The sequence below is a fragment of the Colletotrichum jinshuiense genome, chromosome 8 (assembly GCF_051148585.1).
Source record: "Colletotrichum jinshuiense chromosome 8, complete sequence".
Taxonomy (NCBI): domain Eukaryota; kingdom Fungi; phylum Ascomycota; class Sordariomycetes; order Glomerellales; family Glomerellaceae; genus Colletotrichum; species Colletotrichum jinshuiense.
In genome coordinates, this window is record NC_139315.1 from 1,555,377 (window position 1) to 1,582,702 (window position 27,326).

Below are 27,326 nucleotides of genomic sequence, written 5' to 3' on the forward strand. Positions count from 1 at the left end.
AGCATTAGCTAAGGCGAAGGACGGGGGGGAGCAACGCAACGCAATACAGCGGCAGGCGGAAAGCTCCAGGCACATCACCGAAGCGCAAGCTCCCAGCTAACCTCGTCGTCTCAACCGCATCACCATCAATCACAACCCGACCAACACCCTAGACCAAAACCATCCCGAAATAGTTCAAGATGGCTGTACGTCCATACCCCATGCTATTTCCCGTCCCAGACGGCAAGAAAAAAACACAGAAACTGACAGAACCCTCTCCCAGATGCGAATCGTCCCCGCCGCAAACCAACCCACAACCTACTCCGCCGGTGCCGCCGCCCCCTCGGCCCCTGGCATCCACGACACCCTCCGCGCTGGTGTCGGCCAGAGCGCCTTCGACGCGAAGAACAACGTCCCCGCGAGCGCCCACCCGCTCGAGGCCCGCCTCAAGAACTGGGAGGCCACGCAGGAGAACATGCGCATGGAGACCCTGCGCCGCGCCTTTGGCGTTGCGGAGCCCATCCGCCGCCAGATGGAGCTCAACATCACCCGGAACGGCGAGTGGCGGCCCCTCGCCCTCGGCGGTCAAAAGGCCAGCCTCCACGAGGAAATCCTCCGCGGCAAGGATACGAGCATCTCGTGGGAGGACGTCTACACAGGCGACGAGAGCGTGGGCATCGTCGGCCTGCACGACGAGATGGAGAGGAAGCTGAAGATTTGAAACGCCTAAGCTGGCCTGGAAACGGGGGTGAGGAAGGGAGCAAGAAGACGATGATTGGAGTTGTACTACTACGACATGCGCAATGACATTTGAACGGCGCGGCTGAGGGACACCAAGACCATAGAAGATCCGCTAGAGCGCCTCGATTTCAGGGAAGAGGGAACAGAATGCGTTCTACTATCCTATGGACAAAATCACCCATGGACGGGCGTGAAGGGGAAAACATAAACAGAACAAATACACAAAGCTATGATACGCCGCCGTACTCCTGATTTCCCCGTATCGTCTTCGCTCTTTGTAATACGCTCGATGGATGTTGGGGGAGTGCCGCCAAAGGGAAGCACACAAGGCAAGATAAAGAGGAAGACCCGAAGCAACACCTAACCCGAAAGCCTCACCAGGCCAGCCAGCCCGTTGTGGGCACATCTGAAAATGCAAGCAGCGTCGAAACCATGACACCAGCCCGGCCCCTGCCTCTCTGTATCGTTTACCACGGCAGAGCAGCCAGGCCCAAGGCGGTCTGTTACGTCCTCCTCGCCCGCCTGTCTTCAATGCATGACATTCTCCCTACTGAAAAGGAATGGCTCTTGTAAAAGAAGTGGTCGCAGAAGAAAACATCGACCTTGAAGCCGTTTCGATCATAAGATTACACAGCATCCGCCGCCGCCTTCTCGGCTGCGGCCGGCGCCAGAGGCTGACTTATTGCCCCCCTTAGGTTCTTCTTCCTCGACGATATCAGCTGGCCGGACAGTCATGTGTACGACATTTGCCGCCTCTGCGCTGAAGTGGTATTCTAGTGAGGGTGTTAGCAAGGTCACGCCTTGAGGGAAATACCGCGGCGGGACAGTGCTTACGCTTCAATTGGTCCTTGTCGTCCAACAACTTTCCAAAATGAATCAATCGTATACTGCTGGGGCTTGCTGGCTTGGAGTCCCACTCATCGCGCCATTCCCGCAGTATCAGCTCCTTCAAAGTGTAGACGCTGATAGTGAACGGGTCCTTCTTTCCCGCTTCTGTCAATCCAGGGACGTTGACATTTCTCTTTGTCAGGTACTTCTCATCCAACTTGTAGGGGTGTCGTGCACCAGTCGTTAACAGCAAAGTGATGTTGCAAACCGGTCCATCTGATGGGGAATTGTTGACAGCCTGCACATCGTCGACCGAGGGGCCTATGGCCATCGAGTCGTCTTGGCTCTTGACCTCTGACTGAGCGGCGGGTTCCTTCTCCTTTCCCTTGGTGGACGGCTCGATTGAATCGTCGGCGTCGCCGGACGTCGTCGTCGTCGCGGTCGCGGCCGCAGCAGCAGTGGTGTCGTTGCTGGCTTCTGGCTTTGTTGATGCATCGGGGCTGGGACCCCTGTCTGCTGAAGTCGTCGTCGTCTTTGTGTTTGCGGCGGCATCGGTCTCGGTCGATGAAGATTGCGACAGGTTCTTCATGGGGACTGCGTCTTGGGGCTCGGCCAGCAAAGCGTTGCCATCCTTTGGTGGTTGACCGCCGCTCATGTTGGCGTCGGCTGTTTTGGTGTCGGCCATGGCGGATAGCGAGCCTAGGCAGGGCGAGCCGTTAGGAGGAATACGGGCTCCTGACGAATGTACTTGGGGTGGCTCGGGTGCAATTGCTCAACGCATGCGGCAGGTCGCGGGTGAGGAAAAAAAAGGGGGGGTGTGACGGTATTTCGATAATGAGATCGATGTTTCGTGGAGAGAATTGGGGAGGATGAATTCTTGTCGTCAGGTGAGACGGTCGGTCGCAGGTCGGGGATGGTACCAGTTGGCGTTGGCAGCGAGGCCGGTGTTGTGGCAGTTGCCAGGATTGGGGGGGGGGTTGTGACGGGAAGACGGATGGGAAGGTGAGTGAGTGATCAGTGCATCCAATCCAGCAAAGTGGGAGAAGGGAAGGAAGGATGGATAATATGGGGACCGAATTGGAGAGGCCGACTGGGCGTGGGCGCTGTTTGCTGGGCTGGATGGCTCGGCAATAAGCCCGTTTCGCTGGGGAGGGCCGCCGGGTGGTGGTGGACTGGAGCAAATTAGTGTGTCCCGTCCCGGTTCGTGCTGCTGCTGCGGCAGGTGTGGTGTCTTTCACCTCGCTTCCACGTTGTCTGAGGCAGGCAAGCGGTCGGTCCGGTCGGTCAGTCAGCCAGTCGGGCAGGTAGGGCAGGCAGAAGGGGACGAGAACCAGGGAAATGCTGTCACGAAGGGGTCTTGAGTCGGCTCCCGTCGAATTTCCGAGCAGATGGGATTAAGTCTCGTCGTACAGTCTGTTTCGCCTATCAGGATCTCCTGGCCAGAACAGCGGCGGCGGGCGGCAGCGATGGCGACAGCGACGGCAGCGGCGGCGGCGGCGGGTACCGGCAGCAACAAGCAGATGCTGATCAAGGGTCGAGGATGTTGTGATGCAGCGGGTATCACGGGCTCTGTCCAATTCCCAGCTGCTGATTTCGGGCTCAAAGATTGTCGAGTTCCCCCTCCTCAAGCCTCTCTCAGGTTTAGCAAGTTTAGCCTCTGGTGACGTTGCCCTTTTCTGTAGCGGCGCAGGTAATCAGTGACAGACCCGGTGTGGGAATGAGACACGCCGCTGTATGTAGCGGATGAAGGCCAAGTGGGTTGGTGACTAGTACTAAGAAACAGGGCTGGCGATGGAGGGCCAGCAGCAAACCGTTGTTCCGTTGTAGGAGCAGCGCGCGTGGTCTGCTGCGATTCTTCCCCCTTTCTTTCCTTTTCTCTGCCCGTTGCAGGTCTAGGATATGCTGCGATAAACTTCCTGCCTGCCAAGCATCTATCTCTTTTGGGGCGGGGGAGAAGAACAGAATGCGACAGCCAAAATGCTCTCTTTTTTGGGGGGAGGGGGCGGGAGGCGGAGGCGGAGTGGAGGGCAGACAAGGGAATTGCTGGCTCATGAAAGAAAGGAAAGGCCCGCCCCAGCTCGCCCTTCCCTTCTGCTTCCCATTTCCCCTGTCGGATCGGCCGCTTCCTGCACCCAAAGGTGTCACGTGCGAAATCCACGCTGATTGCCCAATATCGCACTGTATTTACGTGCTAGGCTTCGTCCAGGCTAGCGCGCGGGCAGGGGGGGCAATGGCAAAGTTGACCGCGGCGCCCAAGGATGCCCCCGCCATTACCGCTCAAGGTAAAGAGGACGCTATCTTTGATATGACACATTTCAACCGCACGCACTGTACAATGTACCTCGCGGTGGTGCATGGAAGGATCAACTGGCAAACACGACAGAGAAGAAGCGCAAGCGCAAGCAAGTCAGTCCCAGGTGCAGATTCAACAAATGCCAGTGCAGTGCCAGTGTCCCAGCCAGCCAATTGAGGCCGGGTACGTATCTATCTTGGGCGTGACCGCCGTATCTGCGTTCTCCTCTTTGCTAGCCAGACTGCGGCTCCTGGGCGCCCGGGCCTAGGCCATCCCAAATCTATATTCCAGTGTGTCCCCGACTCAATGCCTCCAACGTGGGAAAAGACGTGAATTGTTTCAGCAACCCCCCCAACCCCCATACGCGTATGGGGAACGGATCTTTTTTTTTTTTTAGGGGAATCTGGGGGATAGACATAGGGACAGGCACCATGGCAGGGAGTCGCGTCGCCACTTTGTTTATCCCACTCAGGTACCATCGGTGTTGCTTCGGTTTCCGAACATGGGATAAGACGGCCAGGAACCAGAAACTCTCCTCAGGCTCACTGCTGCACAGAGACCACAGTCAGGCACGCTCGGCCCCTCCAGACCGGAAAATAGAAGCAGAGCACGATCTTTCCACGTCTTGTGTTTGTTCATTAGGCGGTTCCCGGTCCTGGAGGACGAGGCCCCTTCCCCTCCTCCTCTGCCCTACCTGCCGCGAGGGTCAGACAAGACAGGTCGGAGGAGGGAGGGAGGGAGGCAAATGAACAGGTCCTGATGACGAGATCATGGCATTGGAGAAAGCAGCAAACAAGAGCCCGCCAATCCCGCGGGGCTTCTGACGCACCCAGATTTAAAAAAAAAAAAAAAAAAAAAAAAAAAAGTCCGTCGCTTTGCGGTCTGGTCATCTGTCGGCTCGCTCCATGCCACGGCTCCAGCGGGAAAAGGCGTCCGAGTTCCAACCCCATTCGTCATTCGTCCAAGGTCTTGCCATCAAACCCCCAGGGGGGAGGGGGGCCGAATCTCCTGCCCTCTTTGGATCCATCCATCTTTGATATCCGATAGATCTATGTAGTCTGTAGTCTGTAGCGCAAGTCTACACCATCGCCGACATCTTCATCGGGCGGGGGGGGCAGGAACAGAGACGGAAGCATGGGGCAGACCCCCGTTCTTCCCCATTTCCAGTGTCTCTCTCTCCCGCACGGAGGAATCTCCACATCCCCAGTCTCAACACTCTGTTTATTTCATTTTACCCCGGCCAAGATGCCCATCCATCCCACCGATAAACCCGTCCACACTCCACGTCCAGTGAGTGTCCAGCGTCCAGTGTCCTCGCCGGGGAGGGTGGATGCTCCCCCCACCTGCTTGCGAAGCCGCCGAGCGCCAAGCAGCACACCATATCCAGCCCAAGAACCGGTCTGGCGCCCGAGTTTCACCCACCCAGTCTCGTCACTATCATCAATTGTCGAAGCCGGCCTTCAGCTCTGCGCCTCTTTCCGCACGCTCTCTTTCTCCCTCGCTCTTTCTCTCCCCTTTCCCCGGCGCCCTCTTCTATAAGCCCCCTCCCCCCTCCCCCCGCCCCACGCTCAGATCACAAGGTTTTGGCCCTTTAGACTTCCCGTCTGGCCCGCCACTAATCACCTGTCGTCGTTCGTGCACCCGCACCACGACGTGTTATCTCGTCCTTGTCTGAACCACATTTCAACCCTGCGCCTGCGCCATGTATCAAGGGAACTCGCCGGAGTGCCCGTCAAAAGGGCGATGGACCCAACGTGATTAAACCTTGGCCCAAAAGAGCGTTGTTTTTGTCATTCACCGAGTAGAGCCACTCGTCTAGTTCACTCGGAGAAAACTCCGAACTCTTCTTGAAACTTGGTAGAATTGCCCAATCATCAACACATGTTCTCTCTGCCATTACTGAATATCGAGTATATGATCCGTAGTCTACAGTAGCAAACTCCCTCTGAGTCGTTTTCTCGTCCGCCTACTTTTATAGGACAAGCAGGTCCCCGTTGCTTCCCTGCGCCGGCTGCACCACTTGCTGCGGCGCGTGCTGGTTGACAACATAACCCGTCTCGTACCCAGTCGTCTCACCAAACACGTCTCCCTGGTCGATTCTCATCGCCGCCATTTGCTGGGGCCCGATGCTGGAGAAGTATGCATCTGCATCGCTGACGGCCTGGGCCAGGTTTCCGTCCCCTTGGTCGACGTGCTGGCTGTGCATGTTGATATCCTGTGCTTGTCCGCCCATGCCCAGCATGCTCAGGCTCTTCTGGTTTTCAATCGAGGTCGGGAGCAGGTGCTTCTGTAACGCCGGCGAGTCCAACAGCTTCCTCGGCCTTGCCGAGCGGAAGACTGTCTGCACCGGCTTGAGGTATACCGTAGCCAACGTTCCCACGTTGAGGCACATCTCCTCCAGAGTCGCCGGGTCCAGACGCTCGGATTCGGCCGTGATGGGCGGCTTCTCGCCCATAACGACCTGCTTGGCTGCCGCCATGTCCGTTGAAAGCAGCCGCCAATACATGTACGCTCGGTCTCGTAAATCCGGGTTGTCCGTCTCCTCCGTTGCCCACTTCAGCACCCGAGGCACCAGCTCTTGGCCCTTTGTTGGCCGCTGGATGAAGAGCTTGACGGTCGCAGTGAGCAGCGCCAACTGCACCTCTACCGGCTCCTCCGCGAATGAGTACAAGAAGTCCTCAAGGAGAGCATCACTGTTCTCTATTCTGTCTGCGTACTGTCCGATGACCCACACCATAGCCGCCTTCGCCTCCGGTTCATCCAGTGAGTCGAGATGCTCGCAGAGGGTGCCGATGATGGACTCGTATTGGTTGGGGTACTTGCGGAAGATGTTCCTAATAACGACTGTGGCCTCCTGTACGATATACGTGATCTTGGTCGCCACCAGTTCGAGCAACAGGTTGATACACTGCCGCGCAGCCGGTTCGATCTTGATGGCCAACTTGCCAATGGCTCGTACAGCCTTTCGTACGAAATGAACATCGATCTCGGTTGCGTACTCTCTAAGTTCGGTCAGAACCTCGTCGATATTGCTCTCGTTGGCCAGCATGAAGATGAGTTCTAGTTTCGTAACCTTCACGTAGATGGGATCGTTGTATTTGCAGAAGAAGACGCGGATATCGTTGCGCAAGACTTCGGGTCGGCGCTGCAAGATCAGGAGCGCATTTCTCAACGCGAGGTATTGCACTTCTGGCCCCTTTGCCAAAAGAGTTACCAAGGGAGGTGACAGCTTCTTGCATAGTATCGTGATCTGTCGTTGATCTGAGATGTAGTTCATGAGGTACAGGACCACACGGATGCAAGTGAGAACAACGGCCGAGTTGGAATGAGACAAACGCGGCGATATGCGCTCAGCAAGAAGCAAGGCTTCTCCCGACTCCTGCGGGACGTACGACATGAGCGCCTCAAGGATATATGTCTGACCCCATCTGAATCCTTGGTTAGTAGACTCATCGGGAAGAAAGGGACGAAGCACCTACTCGGAGCAGTCAGGCAGGATGGCCACCATCTTGGAGGCGTTGCTGTAATCAATAGTGAGCTTAATGGCATCGCTCCGTTCCCAAATGTCCATCAAGGCTGCCAGGGCGCTGGCTACTACGGTGGGGTTGTCATCTCTGAGCAGCGTGTTAAGTCTGTCGATAAGATCCGAACCCTCAATCATGCGCCGGTCATGGTCGTAGAGCTTCGCGACGCAGAAAGCTGCCGTCTTCCTCACATAGGGGTCCGCATCCTTCAGCATGTGCTTGACCAAAGGCACAGTCGCTTCCACAAACTCTCGGACGTGGATATACGACATGGTTCGAAGGGCAAGCGCTCTGACCAGGGGGTTGTGATCCTCCATATCCTGGAATGATGTTAGTCAACTGTCTCGATGCGCTAGGTCGCCGGTCTGCGCCCACCTGCTCCAACACGGGAATCGCCTGAATGGCAATCTCCGGTCGCATCCTTGCATAGTTGACCAGAAACAAGAAGCACCTAGAAGAATAGTCAATATCCGTCCATGTCGCGCGTAACTGCCGAGTAGCCATACATCTTCTTGATTTCTAGACTTTGAATGTGCATGCAGCCGATGATGTCGGGGAACAGCGCGACCATATCATTGTTGCTCATGGTCATATTGGCGACAATCTTCTTGAGGGCGATCTTCTTGTTCGCATTGTTCTTATCCTTCTTGCCGCCGCTATTCAGCTCAAGCCGCAGCTCAGCTACCTTGCCCTTGGAGGTTGTTAGATGTTTGATAACATAAGCCGGCGGGGGCACGTAGGCCATAAACATGTTGGGCGGTTCATAGGAGAGAATCCAAGGCAGTGGGTGATTAGGAGAGACTTGGCCTGTCAAGCCAACTGCTGGAGGGGAAACGAGCTAGAGGCCGTGAGGCACAGCAAGGCTGATACGTTGGGGATGGCGGGGAAGCCAGTTTGTAGGTCAGGCCCAAATCGTCAGGTCCTTAGAGTTGGGACAGGGGTCAAGGTGGACAAGTTAAGGGCATTATGATGGAACATGTCCAACAATGGGATGTGCTTGTAGACGGAACCGAGAGAGACAAGGAACGTGAGCTTACCCTGGCAAACAACTTGGAGTCACCTCCGCTCTGCGCGCTCGACATGGTGACGACTTCCTCTTTTATAAGACACCGCGGTCGGTAAGGTGGTATGTACTGCGAATTCTAGACAGGTCCCTCCGAACGGGTCTCCAACAAGCTTTGCCGGTGCTAGATCGCGTGGTGGTGGGTGATGGCACGACGGACCCCTCACGCCCAGCTGCGCGATCAATGTGGACTTTAGCTTCCCTGGACTAGGGCCAAGCCACCCAATTGAAAAAGGTTGCAAAAGTTGGCGGGAAGCCGCAGTGTTTCCTCGACTTGTCTTGGATGGTGGGAGGGGTGCAGAGGCAGAGGATGTCACATGCGTCGTTGGGCCGGGGGTTGCGACCAATGGAAGAGGTTGATGCTTGATAAGCGTGTCGTTGAGCTGAATGCCGGCGGACCTTTTCGTTGCGCCAACTGTTGCGTCCGTGGGGTGTCGCTGCGTGGGCTCGGCGGTCGTCGGTTTGCTGCAACGGGCGATTGCGGTCTGTCGTCGTTCGGTTCTCACGGGCGATCCGCTTCGGTTCCAGGTGTTTAAGGGGAAAGTAAACGTTGGGTCCCAAGCTCCCGCCGTTCCGCAGTGGAGTGCGACAGGCCGGAAACTGGCTTATCGGTCAGCCGATAAGGCTAAGCGAGCCAGACGCTGACAACCGCTACCAACCGCGTGTCTGGCGTGCGTGCCTGAGTTTAGCCGACTTGCTGTGTGGGGACCTTGAGTCAACGTCCGCTCGTCATCAACGCAAGCGTGGGTTAGCTTTCGTCTCAACCACCTGCATCCCCGTCCCCGAGCTCTCGACCACGCGATCGATCAACAATATCTACACAAACAAACAAAGATGACTCTGGTCAATGGCAAGGTTCCCCGATGGGTGGCGGACCTGCAGTCCCCCCCAGCCGCCAAGTCCAAGGTTCCTGGCATCTCCGACCCTCCAGGCTATCCGTCGCAAACCTCTTCTAGCTCCAAGGTTGGCTTTTATTGGACCCGCGCCGGCCTGCAGTCGCGCTGACAAACTTGCTTAGAAACAAAAGGATCAGAAGGTCCAGCCGCGAAAGCAACAGACTCCCGAAGAGATGGATACCCTGAAGGTGAAGAAGGCATGGGAGACCGCGCTCGCACCCGTCAAGAACTTGCCCATGACAGCTATCATGATGTACATGTCTGGCAACTCGCTTCAGATCTTCAGCATCATGATGGTTTTCATGGCTTTCAAGAACCCTCTCATGGGTCTTGCTGCGGTCAACCAGGCGTTCGAACGATTCGAGTCAGAGACCAATAAGGGCAAGATGCTCCAGGTTAAGCTGGCATACGTCGCCATGCAATTCGTGGCACTCGCTTTGGCAGTTTGGAAAGTCAACTCTATGGGTCTGCTACCGTACGTGATACTGCCAAATCTCACTCATGGATACAGTGTTAATTTGACAACAGGACGACGCGATCAGATTGGTTGGCATGGGAAGTTCAGAGAGAGCCTTTGGAGTCTTCGGCGGCCGCTTTATAGACGACTTAGGTTATGGACACATCTATTACCATCTCAACCGTATACCCTGGTGAAGCCCCTCACATAGTAGCCTCGCCAGCCGTTGCTACAGTTGATGTCACATTCCCATTGTCCCCCTTCATCCGCAACCCATCCCTATTTTCAGGCGGTACTATTACCTCGGCAATATTATTGTACGGTTGATTATCGATGGTTTCGGCAAGCCAACGCTTAAGTGGATCATGAACAGATTGGCCCGCAATCCCTTCGTTCACCATAGTCGCGACGTGGTTGATATTCGATCGCTTTGTCCAAGGGCGATCAACTATTGCATTTATCACGAGGGCTTTGTGGGCGCAAATTCCGCACGGGTTGGCTCCCTTCAGAGGCTGTTCCGGATGGCTCGTGTTGCCTGCCAGGTCGTCTCCCTCTTCTAGGATTTCCAAGTCCACATTTTCTCGTTCCTCAATCTGTGGGGTCTGGGTTGATTGAAGCGTATGCATTGGCTCTCTATCCACGGCAATGTCATCGCGGTTGATCTAGGCTTGAAGTAAGCTTGGATTTGAGCCTAGGTAGCATTTTGTATGCCACCTTACCTTATTTTTCATGATGTTTTAATAGCTGAATTCTCGACAATGCTCAGACTGATCTATAAGTACGAGAAGGGGGCTGTTCTTGCCTTTATCGGTAGAGACAGCCAGGGCTTTTATGTTGTTTATGGTGCGCCATGGCTTCACCAGTCGAGCCAGAAGGTACGGTAGGAGATGGATGCCAAGAAGCCGACGAGGCAGGATTTCAAGAGTCGTCGGAGAATCACCTCGACAAGTTGGCGTCTAGTCATTGACCAGATGTTAGAGTTCGCAGTAGATACTACATGCTTGTGAGATACTGTAATCCCTTGGATGGACACCTTTGGTGCTCAATGCCAGGAGAATCGGCGGGTTCCGAGAGGACTTCGTCTCCAGCATCACGATGCCCGATGTATTCAATACTACGAACAACAATTACCTCACATCAGGGGGTCACTTCCCGACTTAACAAACAAAGAAGCTTGGAATGCTAGGGATGAGTTTATCACGAACGAAAAAAGCAGAGTTTGTAGGCAGATCGAGCGGACCAAGAGTCCGATAGCCTTGCCTACAGCCACGCGTGCCATAGTCGTTAGCAAAGCCGGATGCGGCCCGGCCTTTGCATCTAACTCGACACTCAAAATATGGTAGTCTTCCGATGGACGCTGGTGTTCTCCAGAGTCAGCTGAGACATGATGTTGGAAGAGGCTCAAACCATCTTAGACGGAGCTAGCACGAAGGCAGGTTAGAATACGACGGATTGGCCTGCAAGGGATGATGTATCCGCTAAACCAACCTCTGAGTCTGTCTTGCAGGTGCAGCCATAGCACTCTAAAATCCGAAATACCATCTAATGTTTGGAAGGAGAGTCTTGCCTCTCCGAAGCTGCGCGAATCGACTGTGCTTGCTCATGTGAGCCACAACAACATCTTCACGAAGTCGGGATGCTGTCCCATGACCTGGTTCTGGCACGAGTCTTGTACTTCAACCATTCTCACACGTGAATGGAGAATGCAACACACGGCTTGAGATATAATTATAGAATCTGACCTGGAAAGAACGCTTAACCGTTCTGGATCTGAAACCCAGCCTGGTTTAACCTGATATCATGACCTCACTCTACTGCTGCACTAAACGCCTTAACCGTCCGTTTGTACCCAATCATGGAGTCTCCTCCTTCGTCCGCCTTTCATTCCTCCACACGGGGCCCTTCTTCACAATCACAAATAACATTGGACTCAGCACCGCGCACAAGGCAGCCAAGAACGTAAACGACCAACCCCTTCCCATGCCACTAATCATGTGCTCAATGACAGCCGTACCAACAGCACCCAAGGCGCACCTCACCAGGTTGTTCGCCGCCGTGGCCGTAGCAGGCGCATCCGGGAACAGATCGACGATCAACGTGTTCATGATGCTGAAGGACCCCGTTATGGTAAGCCCGATGATGCTCTGCAGAACCAACGGCGCGGCGACGCTCGTCTCGATATGCAGCACCCAGCCATACGCCACCAGCGCGATGAGCCCCACCACAACAGCCGGGTACACGGGCTGCAGGCGGGCCTTCTCGATGGGGAACTTGGAGAGGTCGTCGCCCCTGCGGCGGTCAATTGTGAAGCCAATCTTGCGGGCTATGCGGCGGTAGTTCCAGTCGAGCACGTAGCCCTGGCCCAGGCTGGCGACAACGCAGCCGGCGCCGTAGGGCAGGTAGCACAGGCCCAGCTCCAGGTCGGTGAAGCCGTAAATCTCGCGAAAGAGGGTGCCGAGGGTCGCCGCGACGCAAATGAATGCAACGTAGAGCAAACTGTTGTACGCGAGCACCAGGCCCATCTCCTTTTCGAAGATGATCTTCACGGAACGGATTGGGTTTGGGAAGCGGAGCTTGCGTTTCGGCTGCCCTGCCGCCGCCGCGGATTCGCTTCGGGAGAGGCCGCTGTTGTGCCTGAGCCGGCGGCGGCGGATGAGGTCGACGACGGGACGGTTCCACGGCTGTGGCGGGAGGGAGCCGTTGCCCACGACGTTGCGGCACGTCTCGGGGATGAACAAGGCATAAGGGATAAGCCACAGGCCGATCAAGACCACGCAGAACCAGAAAATGGAGGCCCATCCGAAGTACTGCGTCAGCACGCCGCCAATAACAGGGCCTATGGTAGGCCCTACGTTTATCCCCGCGCCCACGATGCCCATGTACTTCCCGCGCTCGGAGCTCATGGAGATGTCGGCGACCATGGCAAAGCCCAACGCGATGGCGCCACTGCTCCCGCCGCTTTGCAGCATGCGGAGGACCAATAGGGCGGCGTAGTTGCGCTGCAAGGCAAGGCCAATGTTGGCGAACAGGTAAATGCTAAAGGCCACAAGGAACGCCGGACGGCGGCCCGCCATATCACCAAAATCGCCAAAGATTGTCGGGGAGATGGCCTGTAGGATCATGTATGAGGTGACCGTAAGGTTGACGAGGGCGATGGAAACGCCCAGATCGTCGGCGATGGGGGCCAGAACCGGGTAGTAAATGTTTGCGGACATGGGCGGCACGAAGCAGGCGACCGAGGCCATGAAGGCGACCCAGCGCTTCGTCGAGGGCGAGAAGACGCTGTAGGCTGGGCCGCTCGGTTGGCGGGTGAGGCTTTCGGGGTCTGCTTGTTCCTGAGTCGTGCCGGGCCCGCCGTCCGTGGTGGCTTCATTTTGCTCCTTTTCGTCGACGAGTCCGGGATCTGAAGCTGATGGTATTGGAATTATCGACGGCTCAGGAGAGCTCAGGGGCGAGATGGATCTGGTTTGCTCCTCCCGGTGGCCCTTTTGGTTCAGTTCGTCTTGTCCCATGCTTATCTAGACGGCAGTGACATGCCAAGCGTTACTTTGGCGGAACAGATAACACAATGGATTGAGTGAGAGAAGAACAGTTCTGGTAATGCTGCGCGTCGGCCTGCTATTCGATGTTGCTCCTGTCACGACTATCTTTAATTATCAGAGCATCGTGATCAAACTCAACAGAAACATGAAATGGCAGAGATAGCAAGTGAGAAAGGCACTCTTTTCCTGCAAAACTCGTTGTCTGTATCCGTAAGCGGGACCCTGTTCCCGCCCACCCTTCAATGATGTTATTTCCGTTCTGGATCGCCTCCACACCCTTGGAAAGCCGGCACCTGGGCTACCGCAGTTTGCAGGTTCCGCAATTCGCCCGGACCGGGCCCTGCCTCCACAAAAGCCCGCCCATTTTGGGCAGTTGGGTTGTCTGGCATTGACCGAGAATGGCATCTGTAACACATGCTCGGTGCGGTATCGGGGCAGGCCGTGGATAGGTAGGAACAGAGCCTGCCTACAGCTCGGCTCGATGATCTGCGTTGACTAGAGTCTCGTTGTGCTCTTAGGCCAAGCTAGGTGTCGCTCGACTCTTCGGGAGCAATTATTGTGTCCGAGATCGGGCATCTTAGCCATAATGCTAGTCCACCGTCAACCAAGCTTTCGCCTCAGAAGACCATCAAGTACATGGCATTTTGCAATCGTGAGAACAAAACCGGGTCCAGGAAATCTTTGACCGAAGTCCCCATTGGCGGCGAAGGGGCCTTCCACCGCGCCGGTGTGGGGGAGTGGAGGGTGGCTCGTGCATATTGCCGACGCCGTTGCCGACCTGCCGATGCAGCCCCGAACGTAGTGCAGGGCGAAAGTCAGCTACACCGCACAGCCACATCAACAGTGGGTTCTTCCGTCGAAAGAACAAGTGTGGCTGGTGCACCCAAGAGCCAAAGCCACGTCATTGGAGAACAGCTTTCCAAATCCCCAGCTTTGGTGTGGAAATGACCACGAATCCGCACTACATTGATGCTCTGATTCCCCTATCGCCGGCAAGTAGCAGGCTCCCAGAGCCGAGGTGACAGGTTTCAATCTTCATCGCACACTCAGGGAACCGGACGGATTCAGCAGAGCCAGTATGGACATCACACCAGTCTTCAATGAGCTCCTTCGGAAGGGCAATGCGCCAATCGTCACTGAGAAGAAGCTCAGCCTAGAGGCGATTGACGGCTTCCTGAAGGAGGCTTACAGAATAGTCAGTTGCGGTCTTGTCATTTGGCGAGACAAGCCTCCCTAACGTCCTCCAGAACTCTCACATCACGAACCTCCACAACGAGCTCAAGGATGTCCGACAAGCCTACCTCTCGACGGCGCAGCCGCGCAAGACGCACATCCGCCCCAGCAGCAACGGTCAGCAACCCCGCCAGCTCACGGACCGCGACCGCGAAGAGATCGATGCCAATGCAAAGAAGATGCTCCGCGAGCTCAACGCTAGCATCTCCGCGCTCGATGCGTCGGAGCAGCTCCGCCGCGAGACCGAGACGGCCATCATCCGCAAGAAGTACGCCCGCGGCCTGGGTGCACTTGGCGCGTGGGCGGCGGGCGCCTCCACCGGCGGGGGTAGCTCCAGCGACAGCGGCAAGACGGCAGAGCACCTGGCGGTAGAGGCCAAGGCGAGGGACATTGGGCAGCACCGCAATGAGGTCATCCAGTCGCTGAGGAAAGGGCTGCAGCTGTGCGGGCGGACGCAGCAGGATATGATGGAGACGAGGCTCACGAGGGAGATGGAGAAGAACCGGAGCGTGCTGGCCAAGGCCGGGGGCGGCACCGCGATGCCGGAGCTCGGGAACTTCTACGAGTCGATGAGCAAGAGCGCGGCGACGAAGGCGCCGGCGAAGTCTGGATTGCTGCCGGATGAGGGAGGGCCGTACGACCCCCGGCAAGACCTCACCGAAGAGCAGATTCAGATGTTTGAGCAGGGCAACCAGGACATGCTCCAGCATTACAACAGCACGTTGGACAAAGTCAGGTACGTGACAGCCGCCAGCACTTCTCTGTGCATGTGTCAAGGGCATTCAGGAGGCTAACATATTTGGGCTTGCACAGGACGGCAGAGAAATCGCTGCTCGAGATTGCGGAGCTGCAGACGCTGCTCGTGGGCAACTTGGCGACGCAATCAGCACACATTGAACAGCTCGTGGCGGACTCGGAAAACATTACGACGGACGTTGGGGGCGGTAACAAGCAGCTCAAGAAGGCGACACAACGGCCCAGCGCGGCGAGGTATACCTTTTTCGCGTCGGCAGGGTTGTGCGCGTTTTTGATTCTCTGGGATTTGATCATCTAAGCGATTTTTATGAGGTCGTCTCGATAGAAGCCTAACGTCGGGCATCATTTTGCAAGGAGGTGCAGGTGCAGTGAATCGCAGTGAATATGTAACAGTGAATAGAGGGCGGGCGTTGAGTGATACTTGACATGGCCGTTATGCAACCGAGGCGACCTCACCTCGGTCAGAGTATCACATGGCCGAGGGCCGCCTGGTCGCGGGGTGAGATACCCGGAGGAGGTATCTGCTTGGATTCCTTCGGCCAATAATTGGGGAAGGTGATCTAGAAGGTCTGAAGACCCCCCTGCCGGGTATCGTTCCGAGCATACCTAAAAGTCCATTAAACGCCCATCGCTAGAGTTACTTGGTCCCTAACTCCATTAAGCTCTTCCCCCACCTTCTGTCTCTCCCTTTTATCCCTCTGCGTTTTCCTGTTAGGTTTGGTTCCTGGCCCAAGTCTCTCGTGCAGAAGGTGGTTGGGCGCTTTGGCATGTGAAACCAAGTGCGTATAGCGGCGTCACATGCTGGGGGAGAGGAATCAGTCCAGGGCCAGGTGACCTCTGATTCTAAACCATGTCGAGTTAATTGAAGGCTGAAGGATGACCGGCCTCGTGCAAACACTGGCAACGGTGCGTCTACAGAAGGGTCATTGCGCGTTGCGGTGTGTTCGGTATCGCTGCACCGGCATTTCCCCGACCCAGGTTGCGCTACGGAGCTCTGGGGTGCAGACGGAGCTTTGTTTGGCAGGTGTAAAGGGCAAGCTATCGCAATGTGAGGAGGCTCTGATTGGCGCTGTTAAACCGCATGTCATGTGCGAAACGGTACATGGTACTTTGTGTGTTTGAGGGAATGGGTTTGTCAGTGCCGAGGAGGGAGTGGACTCATTATCTGGTGGTAAGTCTCATGATATCGAAAAGAGGGTATTTTTCTGCACAGTGGCAGTTTATATATTAAAAATGGCATTCAATCTCGTAAGAGGACCGCACCTCGACAGGCGGGCGCAGCGTGTGTTTGTAAGAGATGGGACGGTGCTGATCCCCCAGCTCAGCCCGCCGCCCCGAATTGCAATTGAGTTTCCAGCCAGACAGAAGAAAACCGGGAATTAAACCCAGCAATGTGTGACAAAAGCCCCAGACAGGCAAAACAGGACTTGAACCATGTGTCGAGAGATGCATCGAGTGGTAGTGGTGGTGCCGCCTGGCGGAGAGTCATGGGGGCGGTGGTCGTCCCCCGAGACCTCGGCCCACCACAGCGGTGACCTCACAGGTGTAGCTTGGGGGAGGGCCACTGGGAGCCGACGGCGGGAGGATAAGAGAGGGCGCAATCCCCCCCGCGTCATGCTGGTGAGGGGGGAAAGAGAGGTCGGGGTAGACATTTGAATGCACATTCCCGATCGTGGCCCGACACTTCGCCGATTCTTGCTCGGTATCTTGCTTGCCCTGTCCATCACATCCATCCCAGTCGTCTAGAGATCATCATCTTTGGCAAATCTATCCAGCCAAGCAAGTCAGTCATCCATCCACAGATAAACCCCGCCTGTCCGCACCCGTTTCGAGCAACAACTTACGAGATACTTGTCCGCTCCCGGTGGATACGCCCTCGCCCAAGGTACCTTTATTTACGTTTCGTGCCAGGTTTCTTTTCCCCATCCTTCCAATTCCTCCCCCCAAAGCCCCAAGCTTCCCAACCTCCGATTGTCCGAGCAAACAAGCGTCCCGGTCCCCCCCCTTGAACGAGAGCGCCCTGCCCTGCATCAGCACGCCTATTTTCTGCATTGCTGCCGCCGTCATTGCAACTGCAAACTGCAAGTCTGCAACTCCCGGCGCCGGAACGAGACACTCGGCGAGACACAGCGTCGACCTTAGCCCACTCCAGCCCCCAGGTAAGCAAGCAAGCACCCACCTCCCCCAGTCCCCAGAGGGGTACACACCACACCACACCAAACGGCGCATCGAGCCGCCGCCTGTTCCTGGAATTCGTTACCTCACCGGGGCTCCAGCTCTCTCTAGCTAGAGCCCGGTCGATGGAGGCGCATGTCCGCTCCCCGTCCAAGTTGTGGAAGCGTAACCCCGGGGGCCCAGACAGTTGGCGCCTGTAATCGCAAAGCCTCCCATTCGCCCGTCTAAATCGTACCACTATTGATGCCATAATAATAACCACCCCCAGGCGACCCTCTCTGACTCGTTCCATCTCACGAAAGCTCCGACACTGAAAATGCCCGGCGATTCCTCATCGTCTTCCTCTTCTTCCTCCTCCTCTCCTCAGAACAACTCAACTCTCTCAAGAATACGCAACATTGCATCGCACATCATGGCGCCCGTTGCTACCACAAACTTCCCCGCCGACACGGTGCCCCAAGCTCCCGAGGACCCCCTCTTTGGCTTGATGGCTGCCTACAGGGCCGACGAGAGCAAGGACAAGGTCGACTTGGTGGGGTGACCCTCTTCCTGCTTGTGCTTGCTTTGCTTTGCTATGCTGCCTTGCCTGTGCTAACATGACCACCTCTGTCTAGGGAATTGGAGCATACCGCGATAACAACGCGAAGCCTTGGGTTCTGCCCGTCGTCAAGAAGGTGCGTCACAGTTTGTTTTCTTCTGCTGCAAATTTTCTGCTGCCTGTCGCGCGGCTCCTCCGGCCTCCAGCAAGAAAAATGGTCGGCTGTGTCACGCAGCAGCTGATGCACCATCTATTTTTGATGAGATTCCCCTCATCCCTCACCCCTCCCTCCACTTTCTTACCCCTTATCCACCCCCGCTAACCCCGCCATGATGCAACGCAGGCCGATGAGATCCTTCGCAACGACCCCGAACTGAACCACGAATATGCCCCCATTGCCGGCATCACGAGCTTCACCGGCAAGGCCAACGAGCTGATGCTCGGCGCCGACTCCCCCGCCATCCGGGAGAAGCGCACAACCTCCGTCCAGACCATCTCCGGCACCGGCGCCGTCCATCTCGGCGCCCTCTTCCTTGCAAAGTTCTACAAGGGCAACCGCACTGTCTACATCTCCAACCCGACATGGGCCAACCACAACCAGATCTTCGGCAACGTCGGCCTGCCCATCGCCCAGTACCCCTACTTCTCCAAGCAGACCAAGGGCCTTGACTTTGACGGCCTGAAGTCCGCCCTCAACGCCGCCCCCGACCGCTCCGTTGTGCTCCTGCACGCCTGCGCCCACAACCCCACGGGCGTCGACCCGACCCAGGAGCAGTGGAAGGAGATCGCCGCCCTGTGCCGCCAGAAGAACCACTTCCCCTTCTTCGACTGCGCCTACCAGGGCTTCGCCTCGGGCAACCTTGCCCAGGACGCCTGGGCCGTGCGCTACTTCATCGAGCAGGGCTTCGAGCTGCTCATCGCCCAGAGCTTCGCAAAGAACTTTGGTCTCTACGGCGAGCGCGCCGGCTGCTTCCACTTCGTCACCGCCCCGGCCTCCGACGCCGCCGCCACCACCTCCCGCATCGCCTCCCAGCTCGCCATCCTCCAGCGCTCGGAGATCTCCAACCCGCCGCTGTACGGCGCCCGCGTCGCCAGCACCATCCTGAACGACCCCGCGCTCTTCGCCGAGTGGGAGGACAACCTGCGCACCATGTCCGGCCGCATCATCGACATGCGCAAGGCCCTGCGCTCCAAGCTCGAGGAGCTCGGCACCCCCGGCACGTGGAACCACATCACCGACCAGATCGGCATGTTCAGCTTCACCGGTCTCTCCGAGACCCAGGTCCTGAAGCTGCGCTCGGATGCCCACGTCTACATGACCAAGAACGGCCGCATCAGCATGGCCGGCCTCAACACGAGGAATGTCGAGTACTTCGCCAAGGCCGTGGACAAGGTCGTCCGCGAATCTCAGTAAGGGGAAGGGGGAGACCTTGATGCGCTTGTATGAATGTAAACGGCGAATTTTGTTTTTTGAGCACCAAATGCGGCTCAATGGGAAACGGGGATGAGATGGCCCCCGGATGTCGGTCTGCACAATCTGGACGAACCACAAATGTGCGGCAGGAAATGGAAGAAAGATAGGATGGGGAAAGAAAAAGGAATTCTAGATTTCCTAGCTCTGGAGTAATCAACCATCACCACTTGTTCTTTTTTGCGCGAGCTGTTTTTGCAACCCCATTGCGTGACCTGATGCGATGCGAAATGCCCCTTTTGACTTACCCGCATCGCGGCCTTGGCCCCGAGGCTTCACTCGCATCATACTCACATTTCCGGTTTACAGGTTGAGAGGAATAAGCCTGTACCCCGCTCCCGTACTCCGCAGCTCTCGAGTGTGCTCTTCCATGAGATTATACCCCCTCCCCTGGCTAGCCTGGGATTGCCTTACAGAAGCAACAACATAGGCTGAATACCGAGGCCACGGACGGGGTCCGATAATTGGTGCTGCTGCCCCTCCGGACGCCGACTCTTTTGCCGGGACTACACGGCAGCATCCAGGGGTCCTTTGCGGGCTGGTACTTACCACATGCCCGTACGATCTCTGTATGAGATTGAAGATGAAATGACCGAGGCTCTGGATCGAGTGACCTATGCGCGCGTCTTGGGGGACGTTGGCCGCAAGAGTTGCTCGCCTGCTCATCTCCTGGGCCCGGACGGCCGAGGCCGTCCGGGGGCATGCTTACATCCCTGGGCGCAATATAAAGCTCGAAGGAAGCGGGGGACGCGGGTGTTCCAAAGTCTTGTGTCGTCCGGTACGGGCATCAAACCTGTGATCAATGGAGCCTTGGTAATTTCCATTGGGCAGATAGTCCCAGGGCAGCCCTCCCCCCATACTCCCCTCCCACGGATGAGGCATTCGAGGTTCGTATGAGATGGACGGACGGATGATGGCCCAGTCGAATTCGGTATGGCTTGGGTAGGAAGGAGGAACTGCGGTTCGGCTTGGCAGGCTAGCAGGATTCGGGGTCAACGACACGCCCACTCCCTCCCCCTCCTTTGTCCCTCAACCGCCCCCAATATCATGCCCAGTCCATTGACGAAAGGCCAGTCAGCAGAGCTGGCGCTGCAGGCCCTTTCTGTTCGGACAGAGCAGCCCCCCCTCAAAGAATGTCGTTGGCCGGGACGTGACGTGCTTTGGGTCGTCCGGGTTCGGGTACGGGTCAAAGGCGGCCCTGTCGTAGGTGGCGGCGCATGGCATGATGACTATCCCCTTTTTTTGTCCTCGGTGCCTGTCTGCTTTACCCTGATTTGCAAAATCGGGGGAGGGAAATCCTTCAAAACCCCAACAACAACAATGACGACAACTGATGCGCCCAAAAAGAATAAAAATAAAAATTAATAAAAAGAATTAAGCATATCCAAAAAGGTCCATGCAAAGCAGAGCTGGAGGAGCCACAACGTCGAAAGTCAGGGACGACGTCCCGATTATCTAGTCCCAATGCCTCGTGGCAATCGGCCCTTCTTTCGGGTCTTTACGGCTAACAGTGTCCCCGCCTCCCGCAATGCCGGCAGAGAAAGATGGTGTGGTCGATGCTCGCTCCCACCCCCTGCCGGGCTTTTGTGGGGGTTCTTGGACTTTGTATCCTGCCCTTGGCGGACAATGATTGCTCCGCAACACCCCTCGAGGTTCTAATTGTTTTCTCAGAGTCCAATGGCAAGATGGCGGGAATGGCCAGAGGGGCCCAGCACCGGCTCTCTCCTCTCTCCTCCCCAAACAGAGAAAGTAATCTATATCCGGGGACGGTCCTGGGCCCGAGTCAGAAGGTCTATGGCATATCTCCAATTGGACCGAGGTGGTGTTTCCCCGCAAGCTCCTTTCTGCTCTCTCCCGGATCAAACGAGATGAGAAGCAGGACAAGGGGGGGAGGGCACTGGTTGGAGAAGTTGGAGGCAACCCCCCGGCGTCACGGATGCATCCTCGTGTGTGCTCTAAACATTGGTAGGAGGACTACAGTCCCAGCTGGGGTGCTCCCGATGAGTCGTCGAAAACCCTGACACTCTGCGCCCAGCAGTCCGAGGGAGCCAGTCAGAAAGCCGGTGAGACTTGGGGCCCGGGTTGCATCCATCCATCCCTATGTGCTGTCAACCACACGACCGGGACGGGCCAAAACATGAGCCAGAGCGCTTGGGTTCATCCGTATCTGGCACCATGTGGTTGCCAATCACCTCCTCCCTCTCTCCCCCTCTCCCACGCGGGTTACTCCAAGTCGGCATGCAACCGCCTTGCATATTCCCAGCTGTGGTCAGCCAGAAGTCGGGGCATCTCATCTCCCCAAGGATCACCAGGGTTGCATTCTTTCTTTCATCCTGCCTTTCTTTTCCCCCTTCGGCATCCCACCTCCCCCAGCCCAGCTAGACCAGCTGTGCCGTGTTACAACCTCTCGTAATGGGCTCCTCCGCGTGACCATCCTGCAGCGCAATTGGACATGTTTTTCTCATTTGCGGCAGCAGGTTTGCTCGAACCTCGAAATAGCTGCAGCCATGCCTACGCCAAGAAGGCCTGACTTGGTAGGTGATTGGTGGGTAACTTGCTTTTGGCACCACCCAAGGCAGTCGTTGCCCAAATATGTTTGTGGCAAGCGGAAGGAGGGCCTGAGTTGATGAGGTATGGATAGTTTGATACTGAATTCCTCTGGCGACCGAGTGGTAGTGGTGGTGGTGGTGGTAGAGAACGGCTGCTGCTGCTGCTGGCCTCGGAGTTCCGCACACATAACCTCGGCGTAAGAGACGATCTCGCTCCTGGTCCTCCCGATAGACCGAACAAGGCCAGTCCCCTTTGATAACACACCCCCAAGCAAGCAGTCTTCCGAAGAGAAGCAAAGTCGACGTTGATACCAGTCTCCATACCCCATACTACGCACAAACCAGGTCTATGCCGTTCCCTCTTCTCCAACCACACATGAGCCGCCTAGCGGACAGAGGGCGGAGTTGCCGCTCAAACACGCCCAACCACACCCATAAATTAAGCACAACACCATCTGCCCATGGGGATGAGGGGGAGGCCATGTGGGGAAGTAGGGGAACGCTTCCCCGCATGCTGCCTGTGCGCCCAAGTGCTGACTGGTCTGCCACCCAAAGGGCTCCAGTCTAAAAGAGATGAACGTGTTTTGTCACTGGATGGATAAATGCCCCCCCCTAGCTCCTTGGCAGCCGGCTCTTTGCGACGTGCGGCCGATGCTACGGTCATTTCATTCGGACCTTCTACAACCTGGGCACGCTTCCCTCTCCCGCTCTCCCGCCGCAGCGTCCCCATGCCGGTTTGTGCATGGATTCGCGAGTAGATGCCATGTAATACCTCCTGCTCTATCAAAAATGCGGTCTACGCTACATGCGTATAAAGTAGCCGGGTGGACCTCGCCCAATCCTGGAGATGTGAAAGCGTGCTCTCCGCCCAGGGACAAGGACTCGGTAACATATACCTCCGTCCAGCGGATATAAACTCTGTCTCCGATCCTCGTCGTTCCATCTTCAACGTTCGTTTCCTTCCCCGTCGCTGTCGCGGATCAGAAACACACGCCTCACTCGTGCCCAATCTTGCCAACCCCAAACGTACGGCCAGAATGGTTCAAATCAAGCGCACCCAGGAGACCGGGGCGTCGGACCCCATCCTGACCCGCATCTCGGAGGAGGACAAGGTGCCATGGTACCGGAAGCCGAACCTGCGATACCTCTACTTCATGCTCTTCCCGACGTGCATGGGCATCGAGCTGACGTCTGGCTTCGACTCCCAAATGATTAATGCGCTCCAGATCGTGCCCTACTGGAAGAACTGTAAGTCACGGGAGACGGAGAGAGGGGATCGAATCGGGGCTGACCTAGTTCGGCAGACTTTGGTGACCCGCAGGGCAGCTTGAAGGGCATCATCGCCGCGGCTTACTCTCTCGGCGCCATCCTGTCCCTCCCCTTCATCCCGATCGTCAACGACAGGCTCGGGCGACGATGGTCCATCCTCGGCGGCAGCTGCATCATGGTCGTGGGCGCCATCATCCAAGGATGCTCTCAGCACGGTACGTCTGGCTCCAAGAGATGGAGGTCCGGGGATATGGAAAACTGACTTTGGGTGTCGCAGTCGGCATGTACATTGTTGCCCGCATGATTCTTGGTTTCGGCATCCCGACCTGCATCGTCTCCGGCTCGTCCTTGATCGGTGAACTCAGCTACCCCAAGGAGCGTCCGGTTCTCACTTCTCTGTAAGTCATCAGGCGTTGGAGCATCCGCGAGTGTCAAGTATGAGGAGCTAACACTCTCACAGTTTCAACGTCGCTTACTTTGTTGGTAATTAAACCGGAAACCCTTCTTTGAGAAATATTCAGGGCAGCCCGAATGCTGACACAAACCGCTAGGTCAAATTTTGGCCGCCGGCATCTGCTTCGGCACCAACAACATCAAGAGCAACTGGGCGTGGCGAATCCCGTCTCTCCTCCAGATCTGTCCCTCTCTCCTGCAGATCAGCTTCGTCTTGTAAGAAAAGCCCAGCGTGATGTCCTCCCCGTGCCTTCGTTACCTCGGGCTGACCAGCATGCGCGCCTACAGATTCCTGCCAGAGAGTCCCCGCTGGCTCGTCACAAAGGACCGCGGCGAAGAGGCGTACGAGATCCTGACTAAGTACCACGCCGAGGGCGACCGCGACTCCGACTTCGTCAAGGCCGAGATGGCGCAGATGAAGACCGTCATCACGCTGGAGATGGAGGCCTCGAAGCAGTCGTGGATGGACCTCCTCAACACGGCCGGCATGCGCCGCCGAGCCCTCCTCAGCGCCATGCTCGGCCTCTTCACTCAGTGGTCAGGCAACACGCTCATCTCGTAAGTTGCCTCGAGTTTACACCCCCTCACCCCCTCCATAGCGTCCAGCGGAAACTCACTCTGAGTGCCTAGATACTACCTCGGCGACCTGCTTGAGATGGTCGGGTTGACCGATTCCACCGTCAAACAAAAGATCAACCTGGGCATTGCCGGCTTTTCCCTCATCTGCGGCGTTGTCGTCGCATTGCTCGTCCGTACCTTCCGGCGCCGCGTCATGTACATGGCATGCACGATCTCACTCGTAAGTGGTACAGCTACGGCAATGGCAAAGGTCTTCTTGCTAATGAGATGACAGCTCCTCTGTTACATCAGCTGGACCGTGGCCATGGAGCGCTCTGTGCACGCCCTCGAAAACGACTACAAGAACCAGGCCGCCTCCATCACGACCATCTTCTTCATCTTCATGTACTCGCCCTGCTACAACATTGGCTACAACGCGCTGACGTACACGTACCTCGTCGAGCTGTGGCCCTACGCCCTGCGGTCGCGCGGCATCTCGCTGTTCCAGCTCTTCGGGAGATTGGCGAGCTTCTTCACGACCTTTGTCAACCCCATCGGCCTCGCAAACTCGTCGTGGAGGTATCTCATCAGCTACTGCTGCTGGCTCGGGTTCGAGGTCGTGTTTGTGTACTTCATGTTCCCCGAGACCGCGGGACGGACCCTGGAGGAGTTGGCATTCTGTAAGTTTTGGACCCTCTTGTGGCGGCACCCCCGCCTCCTTTTCCGTCAAATCACGAAATGGGTTCTTCTTCGGATGCTGTATAGAGGCGAGACAATTGCTAACAATGTCGCCCCACTAGTGTTCGAGGACAAGGCCCTTGCCGACAAGGCCGTCGGTGCTGTCGAGAAGGTTATCCACCACGAGGACATGGACCCTGTCAGCGAGGTCAAGAGCGGCGGCGGCAAGGCCGAGGTTCATGAAAATGTCGAAAACAAGTCCAAGGTCTGAGGCGACTATGTTTAGTGGGCACGGTATCGCGGAAGGGATCTGAAATCACGGTGGTGGTTGTTTGTACGAGTTAATGAAGCTTTGCGTTTGCGAATCGAGTCTGATTGAGGGTGCGCAGTATTCCGCGTGCTGAATTACCCTCATTGCCCCACGAGAAAAAAAACATTGTGAGCACACCAAGTGAATAGCGAAATGCGCAATATCAAGACGTCAAATACCCCAAAGACCAAAAAAAAAAAGTCCTCACAGGAAACTGGCTGAGAGGGGGGGCGGGATGAGGAGCGGGATATCGGAATAGCGTTCGGAATAGTCCCGCAATGCCGTGCGGGACGTCGGGGTACTGCGGGGTGAGCGTTGATCCCTCCCGGTTGCGAACCGAATCGACGCCCGCCCAACATTCCTATTCTTTTTGAGCTGCGGAACCCCCCCCCCCCCCCCCCCCCCTCCCTCAGCTGGCCCGTGGCTCTGCCGAATCCGGACGACGACTTGTGTGCTTCTTTGCAAAACCCCCCCTGGCCAGACAGATTCTTGGCTCCTGTACCGTAGCCGCGACTTTTGACCTTGCCTCACCTGCAGCCCATCGTTGATACGAAAAAAAAAAACACGGACACGACAATATGTCTTCGGAAAATATCGACAAATTGCGCTCCGAACTGTTCGAGGCTGGCCTTCGGAACCGCCGCGAAGTGGTTGGCGAGGCCTACGTCGAGACTGCCCTGCACAATGGCTCCAGCGAGTTTGCCTACCCCCAGCAACAGCTCATCACCGAGTAAGAGACAGAGAGAGAACCATCTGAGAGTAGTCCACGAATGACTGCTACGCACTTGAGCTGAAGATTCTAATCGTTGCTGCAATCAGGTGGGCTTGGGGAAACATTTGGTCACGCCCTGGCTTGGAGCGCAAGCAGCGAAGCCTTCTGAGTAAGTCACATCGAGCCGCATCATACACCAATCGGCCATTTGTGCGGTATTCTCATAACCGGTGCCAGACATCGGCATGCTCATTGCTCTCAAAAGCTGGGCCGAGTTCGGGATCCACATACGGGGTGCTATCAGGAACGGGCTCACCGAGCTCGAGATCCGGGAGGCGATTCTTCATGCGACAGTCTATTGCGGCGCACCAGCTGGCGTCCAGGCCATGAAGGTAGCTGATGAGGTTCTAAAGGACATGATTGAGAAGGGGGAGCACCAGAGACAGCTGGCGGAGGTCTCGCCAAGCTTTAAGAAGTCTGGGTAGAAAGCAACAGGGTTCAACAGGGGTTGGAAGCGATACATGGTTAATGTCTCCTCACATCTACTCAATATTGCTCGTCAAAAATCGCAGAAAGCCATTTTTGTTTTATAAAAACCAACTTAGCAATACTGACGCACTATGAAGTAACATGTATTGTGTACAAACCAAGGGGTCTGATCCTCGAGACTCCCTTATCCACAGGTAAAGCTGTTTCCATTCTGCTTGCACCAGATGTTGAATCCAAAGCTGCGGCAATTGTGCGTTGTGATCCATCGGCTGCTGATATCACAGACTTGCTGTGTCACGTTTCGGTTAGCAGCTAGTCATTACCCCAACATAAACCCATAATCCGGACTGGGCCAGCACTATGGGCAGAATTTGGACACTTGCGTGAACAAGTTTTGACTCACAATATCACGGCAGTACCAATTGTCGTCATCTTGCCACCCGCAAACATCGCATCTGAGCGTGCAGTCATTAGCAACACGACGTGGAAACTCCCAACGACGAGCCCAGGAATCGCCAACCTATAGGTTCCTGGCGTGCAGGCCTGAGCGACGCCAAGAAATATTGCCGCAATAGCAGACACTTTCAGGATCTGCATGATGAATGTATGATGGAGATGGGTTTGGATGAATAGTCTAAACCTCAATTGTTCGGTCTTGATGGCTGCCCGGATCAGGGAGAAAAGATCAAAAAAGCTAGAAACCCATTTCCTTTTATACTCCCCAATGCAAAATAACAAGGAAACCAAATAGAAGCCTCTCGTGAACAACTTGCCGCGGCGTTGGAGAGTTGTATCATTTACGAACTAGCCAG

General features: G+C 56.2%; 9 protein-coding genes across 9 annotated transcripts; 6 read left to right on the forward strand and 3 right to left on the reverse strand.

Annotated features, from left to right (window-relative positions):
• Positions 1-179: 179 nt before the first annotated feature.
• EsH8_VIII_000430 (proteasome maturation factor UMP1-domain-containing protein) lies at positions 180-700 on the forward strand (the record flags this gene model as incomplete). Its single annotated transcript, XM_083269472.1, has 2 exons — positions 180-185; positions 263-700. The coding sequence occupies 2 exons, from the start codon at positions 180-182 to the stop codon at positions 698-700; spliced, it is 444 nt and encodes a 147-aa protein (XP_083129240.1).
• Positions 701-1,338: 638 nt separating this feature from the next.
• On the reverse strand, positions 1,339-2,233 carry EsH8_VIII_000431 (ubiquitin-related domain-containing protein; the record flags this gene model as incomplete). Its single annotated transcript, XM_083269473.1, has 2 exons — positions 1,339-1,493; positions 1,555-2,233. 2 exons carry the CDS (start codon positions 2,231-2,233, stop codon positions 1,339-1,341), a joined length of 834 nt encoding a protein of 277 aa, XP_083129241.1.
• A 3,580-nt stretch (positions 2,234-5,813) lies between these two features.
• Positions 5,814-8,447, reverse strand: EsH8_VIII_000432 (adaptin N terminal region-domain-containing protein; the record flags this gene model as incomplete). The annotated part of the gene is made up of 5 exons (XM_083269474.1): positions 5,814-7,269; positions 7,321-7,685; positions 7,741-7,816; positions 7,872-8,056; positions 8,403-8,447. The coding sequence occupies 5 exons, from the start codon at positions 8,445-8,447 to the stop codon at positions 5,814-5,816; spliced, it is 2,127 nt and encodes a 708-aa protein (XP_083129242.1).
• An 815-nt stretch (positions 8,448-9,262) lies between these two features.
• Positions 9,263-9,925, forward strand: EsH8_VIII_000433 (chaperone EMC4; the record flags this gene model as incomplete). Its single annotated transcript, XM_083269475.1, has 3 exons — positions 9,263-9,391; positions 9,447-9,799; positions 9,853-9,925. 3 exons carry the CDS (start codon positions 9,263-9,265, stop codon positions 9,923-9,925), a joined length of 555 nt encoding a protein of 184 aa, XP_083129243.1.
• Positions 9,926-11,634: 1,709 nt separating this feature from the next.
• On the reverse strand, positions 11,635-13,293 carry EsH8_VIII_000434 (major facilitator superfamily domain-containing protein; the record flags this gene model as incomplete). The annotated part of the gene is made up of 1 exon (XM_083269476.1): positions 11,635-13,293. One exon carries the CDS (start codon positions 13,291-13,293, stop codon positions 11,635-11,637), a length of 1,659 nt encoding a protein of 552 aa, XP_083129244.1.
• Positions 13,294-14,401: 1,108 nt separating this feature from the next.
• On the forward strand, positions 14,402-15,610 carry EsH8_VIII_000435 (uncharacterized protein; the record flags this gene model as incomplete). The annotated part of the gene is made up of 3 exons (XM_083269477.1): positions 14,402-14,518; positions 14,571-15,292; positions 15,370-15,610. The coding sequence occupies 3 exons, from the start codon at positions 14,402-14,404 to the stop codon at positions 15,608-15,610; spliced, it is 1,080 nt and encodes a 359-aa protein (XP_083129245.1).
• A 2,193-nt stretch (positions 15,611-17,803) lies between these two features.
• On the forward strand, positions 17,804-19,439 carry EsH8_VIII_000436 (pyridoxal phosphate-dependent transferase; the record flags this gene model as incomplete). The annotated part of the gene is made up of 3 exons (XM_083269478.1): positions 17,804-18,019; positions 18,102-18,161; positions 18,369-19,439. 3 exons carry the CDS (start codon positions 17,804-17,806, stop codon positions 19,437-19,439), a joined length of 1,347 nt encoding a protein of 448 aa, XP_083129246.1.
• Positions 19,440-23,082: 3,643 nt separating this feature from the next.
• Positions 23,083-25,274, forward strand: EsH8_VIII_000437 (general substrate transporter; the record flags this gene model as incomplete). The annotated part of the gene is made up of 9 exons (XM_083269479.1): positions 23,083-23,293; positions 23,350-23,529; positions 23,592-23,712; positions 23,775-23,797; positions 23,866-23,983; positions 24,056-24,325; positions 24,398-24,566; positions 24,621-25,005; positions 25,126-25,274. The coding sequence occupies 9 exons, from the start codon at positions 23,083-23,085 to the stop codon at positions 25,272-25,274; spliced, it is 1,626 nt and encodes a 541-aa protein (XP_083129247.1).
• Positions 25,275-25,891: 617 nt separating this feature from the next.
• On the forward strand, positions 25,892-26,510 carry EsH8_VIII_000438 (AhpD-like protein; the record flags this gene model as incomplete). Its single annotated transcript, XM_083269480.1, has 3 exons — positions 25,892-26,043; positions 26,133-26,194; positions 26,263-26,510. The coding sequence occupies 3 exons, from the start codon at positions 25,892-25,894 to the stop codon at positions 26,508-26,510; spliced, it is 462 nt and encodes a 153-aa protein (XP_083129248.1).
• Positions 26,511-27,326: the final 816 nt, after the last annotated feature.